General features: G+C 58.9%; 1 protein-coding gene across 1 annotated transcript; it reads left to right on the plus strand.

Moving 5' to 3' along the window:
• Nucleotides 1-846: 846 nt before the first annotated feature.
• Nucleotides 847-5,659, plus strand: RPS10 (ribosomal protein S10). Its single transcript, XM_004617651.2, has 6 exons — nt 847-997; nt 1,331-1,480; nt 1,741-1,912; nt 3,076-3,153; nt 4,901-4,956; nt 5,571-5,659. Exons 2-6 carry the CDS (start codon nt 1,331-1,333, stop codon nt 5,610-5,612), a joined length of 498 nt encoding a protein of 165 aa, XP_004617708.1. The 5' UTR covers nt 847-997; the 3' UTR covers nt 5,613-5,659.
• The last annotated feature ends 1,837 nt before the right edge of the window (nt 5,660-7,496 follow it).

The raw sequence follows: 7,496 nt of genomic DNA on the forward strand, positions 1-7,496 counted from the left end.
TGCACAGTGCTCGTTCTTGTGCTCACTTGTCACACTCTTGGTGGAGACACACAGTCGTAGTTCTGATGCTCTCCTGGCTCTGCAGTCAGGAATCACTCCTGGCGGTGCTCAGGGGACCATATGGGATGCTGGGAATCGAATCCTGGTCGGAGCGTGCAAGGCAAACGCCCTACCCGCTGTGCTATGGCTCCAGCCCCCGGGGTCACACTTAAAAAAAAAATTATCGTATTAGGGCCACACCCAGCTGCGTTCCAGGCCTCCTCCTGGCTCTGTGCTGGCTCTGTGCTGAGGGATCACTCCTGGTGGTCTCCGGGTTCCGGGCACCTGAACCAGGGGCGCAGCTGCAAGCTAGGGCCGCGCCCTCCCTTCCTCCTGGATATATCAATCCCGGGGGACCAAAGCCTTTCCTCCCAGTGCCCGGGATTCTGGACCCTCGTTCCTTGCCCCTGACCTTGGCCCCAACGGGAAGACTGTTGCAAAAAGGCAGCCGGAAGCCTAGATTGTGCAGTCTACTTCCACGCCCTCTCACCTGGGGCAAGAAACATCTATTTCTTTAAACCTCCTTTTTCTACCCCCACCCCGCCCTTTTTTAAAAAAAAATTAACCTGCAGCAGATGATAGAGCGTTAACTCCCGCACAATATAGTATGAGAGCGATAAAAACGCGCCGATCTTTCCAAAACTATTAGGGACCTAGAAAACATGCTTCTGGTTCTTGCGCAACTCCTAGAGGCTTCTCTGCAGCTTTCCGCTGCGTTCTAACGCCCGGGTCTCCCAGAAGCGCATTAGCTCCACGCGGCTTCTGCGCGTGCGCGCGCGCCCTGAGCGCGCCCGGGCTCCCCGGCGCCCGCAGCCGCCCCGCAGGCACCGCCGAGGCCACCCCAGGCGGCCGCGGGTCCTCGCAGGGGGCGGGGCGCGCCGGCCCGGAAGAGACGCCGCGCCGCACCGCGCATGCTCCTTCCTTTCCAGTCCAAGCGCCGGACGCAGCAGCCGCCGCGGTGGGTTTCTCTGGGCGCTCGGGAGCCATCGGGCCCCATCCTGGCTCTCGCGGTGCCGTAGTGGCCGCGCCTCCCCGGGGCCTAGTTGGCGGGGGCCGGCCGCTGCCCCCCGCTTGCCCATTTTGGAGCGGCGGGAAGGGCGGGGGGCGCTGGGTGGCCGCGGGACCGGCCCGGTCCGCCCGCGCTGGGGGCCGCGCCCGGGAGCGCGGGGGCGCGGGAAGCCCTGTAGCCCGGGGGGCTCGGCCGCGACCCCGGCCGTCGGGCTCGGGAGGCGTTGTCTGGGGGGGGGGGTCCCCTCGCGTCGGGCCTCACAGTCGCTCGACCCCCTTGCAGATGTTGATGCCCAAGAAGAACCGGATCGCCATCTACGAGCTCCTCTTCAAGGAGGGGGTGATGGTGGCCAAGAAGGACGTGCACATGCCCAAGCACCCGGAGCTGGCCGACAAGAACGTGCCCAACCTGCACGTCATGAAGGCCATGCAGGTACGCGGGCTGCGGGGGCTGCTGGCCACGGGGCCGGGCCGGCAGGAAAGTGTGTGTGTGTCGCTGCTGGCCACTGGGGTCGTGCTGGCAAGAAAGTGTGTGTGTTTATGTATGTATTGGGGCGCTGCTGGCCACTGAGGTCGTGCTAGCAGGAACGTGCTTTTTCCAACGCTGTCTCGTGTCTGTGTGTGTCTGTCAGCGCCGGGGTCCGACCCAGGCCCCTTCCGTCAGTCTTAATTAACCCCCCTTTCTTTCTGTAGTCTCTCAAATCCAAGGGCTTCGTGAAGGAGCAGTTTGCCTGGAGACATTTCTACTGGTATCTCACCAACGACGGTATCCAGTATCTCCGGGATTACCTCCACCTGCCCCCCGAGATCGTGCCCGCCACCTTGCGTCGCAGCCGGCCTGAAACCGGAAGGCCACGGCCCAAAGGTACAGCCCCCCCCCCCCCTGCCCAGCCCGCCCATGTGCAGGCTCTGAAACCGGGAGGGGTGGCTGTTGGGTCTACTTTAGAGGGGCTTGGGCATTTAGAGGGATCATGGGTCAGTCCTGGGAGCTTGGGCCCTGCCCACACTTGGGCTTCCGGCTGCTGGGATTGGCGGTGACCAGACCTACCTGGTAGAAATCTGAGTAAGCAGAATGGGCAGGACTGTTGACCAGTTGTAAAAAGAGTTTCGTGGTTCTTTGCCAACGGGAACAAAAGTTGGATTCAAATACAGGGGTGGGGTGGGGGAGTGTCTATGATCACAGCCTGAAATAATGCCCTTCGGGGGGGGGGGGAACCCTGGCCCAGATCAGCGTCCTTGGCTCTTTTGCAAGGCTGCGTCTTCCTGTCCTTAGTTTCTGAGAAAATGGAACAAACTTTGTAAGGAGCAACAGATTGCTAACACCTGGTAGCAGGCTCGCCGGGTACCCATGGAGAGACTGGGGCCTTGGCGTTTCACTGGGGCCACCCCTGGTGAGCTGAAATCTCTCTCCTGAGAGATCCGTGGTGCTTTAGAAGAAGCATCTTTTTGCGGGGGCACACACCCAGCAATGCTTAGGGGACTGTATCGGGTACCAGGGGTTGATCTCAGGTCTGCCGCGTGCAAGGCAAACACCCTACCTGCTGTACTATCACTCCAGCCCCTGGAAGAAGCATCTCAATGCAAAAGTGTCGCCTGGGGGTGGGGGTGAATGCCATTGTGCCCCCACATGTTCTAGTCCTAGGTGGGGTCTCTCTAGGTCAAATTCTCTACTTTAAAATTTTTTTTAAAAATGCTAATTGTTGTTCCTAATTATCCAGTAACTGAGTAGAGACCGTGTTATTTAGTCTTTTAGATGCGTGTCTTTGGATCGTGGAAACCTGGGGAACTATAAGGGATCCTTTACGATCTCTCTCTCTTACATGACCCTTACAGGGGGGAACTTTATTCCCCGTGAATTTTCATAGGCCTTTGAGATCCAAACCCTTCCTAAGGTGTGCTAGCTTACTGTTCCGGGTTTAGAAATTTCTAGCTCTCTTAACCACGCACAACTTGTTTCCCCAGTGGCAATAAGAGACCAACTTCCACTTTCTTCTGAAGGAAAACGTTCACTGTGTTTTGTTGATGTAGGTCTGGAGGGCGAGAGGCCTGCACGACTCACCCGCGGGGAAGCGGACAGAGACACCTACCGGCGAAGCGCTGTGCCCCGTGAGTGAGGGTGTCCCGACTGGGACCTCTGGGGCTTGGTTTGCTTCTTGAGGTTTGGGTGGAGGGTGGGCGGGGATCTGGCCCAGGGTCGCAGGCGTACCAGGCCACGTGTTTGACCCCTCTACACCCGGGGCCGTGGGTGGGAATGGTCAAGTCTGGGTTCTCAGTTGGCCCCTGTGGATGCCAGTGTGACAGGAAGGGTCCTTTCTGCCTCTCCCACAGTGGCCCTGCAGCCACTCTGCCCTATGCGGGCTGGGGGGGGGGGTGCAGTGAAATCTGGGACCACGGGGCCTCTTGATTGAAACCGTTCAGAGCAAAACTGAAAATGTGGAAAGTAACGCTTTCCTGTGCTTTGAGGTGTGTGCCTGTGTGCTGAGCTCTGGAGGACAGAGCTCTTAGGGGTGCTTGTGGGTGTGTGTGGGGGGGCCAGTGCCAGGCATAGAGCCTGCACGCAGCCCAGTGGGCTGGCTCTCAGCACCACCTGTGTTGTTTCCTTGCTCTCCAGAAGTCTTGTGTTGTTAGCTAGTCTTCGAGGAGTGAAAGCATGCGTCCATGCACGGGGCCTCTGGGAAGGCCCTTGGCTAGTCTGGTTTAAATTGTTTAAATTGGCATTTCTCACGTCTCCTGTGGGCCCACAGGATGTTCCCAGGAACCATAGGTAGAAATCACACAATTGGGGGGCCGTGGCATGGGAGTAAGGGGGGGGCACTTGCGAAGGGAAGAAAGACACGGCTGGATAGGGGTGGGGCGTTGCTGCCTGAGTGAGAGCCGTGGCTGGGGTGAACGTGAACCTGGGCTGGGCGCTGGAGTCGGCAGTCAGGGAGTGGCGGCTCTGCTGCGGAAGCAGTTCCCGTGTACGGTCGAGAGAGCGTGTTTACTTGGTACTCATGCTGGGTTGTTGGGCGCACGCAGGGTGGTAAGAGTGAACTCCCACAAAAAGGCTCTGGACTCCCAGGAAGCCGGGGCTGCACTTGGGGGGGTCCCACCCCCACGGTGCTGTCGCTCAAGCCCAGGCCTCCCACCTGCCCCCAGCCCTGGGAGCCTCCTTCCCTGCGCTCTCGATAGAGACAGGCCGTGCGGACCGTCCGTGCCGGATGGTTCTCTGGGTACCGCCGTTGGTCCTGCGTGCAGGGTTCCGAGTGTGTGGAGAGGAGAGATGGGCGTGAACACAGGTCCTTGGGGTGGGGTGGGGGCGCAGGGGATGGGAATGGGGGGGGCCAACGGGAGACCCCTGACTTGGAGCACAGACAGAAACCGCCGTCCTGCGCCCCTCACAGAGCTCCAAGTGGGTGCAAGCAGGTTGTGAGGACGTTTCCCACACGCTGTTGCCCCCAGGGCCTGCTCCTGGCCCTGCGTTCAGGGGTGACTCCGCTGCAAAGCACGCGCCCTCCCTGTCCTGGAGGGTCCTCGTTTTCCGGCCTGGCAGTGCTCCTCGGCGTCCGTTGGGACAGAGTGGCACAAGCCCTGCGTCTCTGTCCAGGGTCTTTGTCCTTTCCTTCCTGGGCTCCTTGGGGCTTGGGGACCTGCTGCAGGCGGTCAGTGACCCCATGGTAGCCTCCGGGAGGGAGTGGTACTGTGGGCAGGTGATTGGAGGGGGAGTGCTGGGTGCTCGAGAGAGGACAGGGAGGCCGACTGCTGCTCTGGTTTGTCTGTGGGGGGCGGGGAGCGCCTCGCTGACCCAGCCTTAGCGCCCTTGTGCCTAAGCGAGTGAGATCATATGCTGAATCTAAACCCGTATTTCTTCCAGCTGGTGCAGACAAGAAAGCTGAGGCCGGGGCTGGGTCAGCAACCGAATTCCAGTTCGTAAGTATCCCCCTTGTCTCGTCAGTAGCTCTGTTCTGACCTTCACCCCGTGGCTTCGTACATTCTAAAGTTGCAGTATTTGTGGCGGGTCCCATTCTTCGCTTCCAGGAACCCTCCACCCCCAAAAAACCCACACAGATATTTATGTATTGACTTTCGATGCTCAGGGGTTGCTCCTGGCTCTGCACTCAGGAATTACTCCTGGCATTGTTCGGGGGGCCATGTGGGGTGCCGGGGATAGAACCCATGGAATGCAGACACCCTGCCTGCTTCACTATCTCTCCGGCCCAGCCACAGATTTTTATATTACGATATACTGTGCAAACTCGAATCAAGATGGGCTTGAAATTAGGATCGTCAGTCTCCCGAGGGATCCAGATAATAATCTGAGGGAAGCATTCTGTTGGGGCGCTGGCGTCACTTGGCAGTGGTTGTCCTGTGGCACGGGGTGCCTCGGGTCCCATTTGTGAGTGGGATCGTGTGTATCCTGAGTGCCAGGGGGGAGATGGGCCCTGGGGGTGCCCGTCCCAGTGCCAGTAAGAGAGTGGGTCCTCCCTGCTGGCCGAGCCCTTCCCCGGAGGGCCTCCCCTGCTGATCATGTTTCTCTTTTGCAGAGAGGCGGATTTGGTCGCGGACGTGGTCAGCCCCCTCAGTAAAGTTGGAGATTGCTCTGTGTTGAATAAACTACAGCCAGAAAAGTTGATCTTCCTGTTCTGTTTGCACTGTGTGGCTTGAGCAGAACCACAGTCTGTGGGTCAGAACATAAACCTGGCAAGGGCTGCAGGGTGCAGTGCGGAAGGAAGGTGCCTGCCCTGCACACGGCCAGCCTGGCTCCATCTCGCCTCTCTAGGGTGGGCTGAGCACCACCCTCAAGACAACAAAAGGATATTGACAGGCCTGGTTGGTTTGTTTGTTTTGCTTTTTGGGTCACGCCCGATAATGCACAGGATTTACTCCTGGCTCTGCACTCAGGAATTAGCCCTGGCGGTGCTCAGGGGACCACATGGGATGCTGGGAATCAACCCAGGTCGGCCACGTGCAAGGCAAATCCCTACCTGCTGTGCTATTGCTCCAGCCCCTGGGCCTGGTTTTGTTACCATCTTTGACCAGGGCGATGTCCCTTGTTGCTGTGTCTCCCTGCTCCAGGGGAACTGCCCTGGAATATCCTGTTCTTCAGATCTTGAAACATCCAGAAGAAACCCTGGAATGCTGTTGGGGCCCGACCTCGGCAGCGTGCCACCTTCCCCGCGTGGGGTGAGGGCCGGGAAGAACTGAGACTGTCCAGTGACCCGGAGAGACCTTCAGCCCCGGGAAGGCCTTGCCGTGGTTGCCGCGGCCCTTGGGGTCTGAGTCCTGGGAAGTGTCCGGGGTGTGGGTGTGTGCTCTGCCCCACAGACGAGGGCCTGGGCTCGAACCCCAGCACCCCCAAACAGGCCAGCTAGAGCCTTGCTCTTTTCTTTTGGTCACAGAGGGATTACTCCTGCTCAGGGGACCATAATGGATGCTGGGCATCGAACCTCGGTCAGCCATTTGCAAGGCAGATGCCCTGCCCGCTGTATTAACGCCCTGTAGGGTTCTGCAGAAGGGCCTTGTGGGGGGCGGCCTCTGACTCAGCGTGCAGGAGTCAGTCAGAGCTGCTGGTTGCGCTTAGTGGGGCCGCATGCTATCTCCGTAGAGTCTCCAAGCCTGCAAGATAGCTGGACACATTGACCACTGCATTATCCGAAGGGCAGGTTTTATGTCATTTTATTTTCACGAGAAGGGTGGGACCGGTTTATAAAACAGTGACAAGCGGCTGGAGCAGCAGGGAGGGTGTTTGCCTTGCACACGGCTGACCCAGGTCAATTCCCAGCGTCCTATATGGTCCCCTGAGCACTGCCAGCAGTGATTCCTGAGTGCAGAGCCAGGAGTAACCCCTGTGCGTCACTGGGTGTGACCCAAAATGAAAGGGCTGTGCTGAGGCAGCGGGTCTTGGCGACCTCAGGGCCCTCTGAGGAATTTCCCGCCTTGTAGAAGCTAATGTGCCCCTCCACCCTTTTGGGATCGGCCACACCCAGCATTGCTCGGGCTGGCTGGACCCATCTGCTCGGTGGGGTCATTGCTGGTGGTGCTTAGGGGGCTTGCCGGGATCCAGGCAGCGTGGCTCCTGCCTGTTGGGCAGTTTGTCCCCTAAGGGGTCTCTTCCCTTTGGGAGTGGGTGGTGTTAGTGGTGCCAAGATTTGAACTTGTGTTGGTTTTAAGCTACACCAGGCTGAGCTCACAACTCACCCAGGCTTTGCACACCGGTCACTTGTGGGGAGGGGAATTCTATCTCTGGCCCCTAGAACTGGATGCTAAGCCTGTGAGGGCTTGAAAATTACTTGTGGAGTATTATGGGCTAAGGTTTTAAGGAGATGGATAATATCAGCTGAGTGGAATTGCTTTATTTTTTTTGGGGGGGGTCACACCTGGGGTTACTCCTGGCTCTGCACTTGGGGCTGGAGCGATAGCACAGCGGGTGGGTAGGGCGTTTGCCTTGCATGCGGCTGACCCGGGTTCTA

The sequence above is a fragment of the Sorex araneus genome, chromosome 2 (assembly GCF_027595985.1).
Source record: "Sorex araneus isolate mSorAra2 chromosome 2, mSorAra2.pri, whole genome shotgun sequence".
Lineage (NCBI taxonomy): Eukaryota > Metazoa > Chordata > Mammalia > Eulipotyphla > Soricidae > Sorex > Sorex araneus.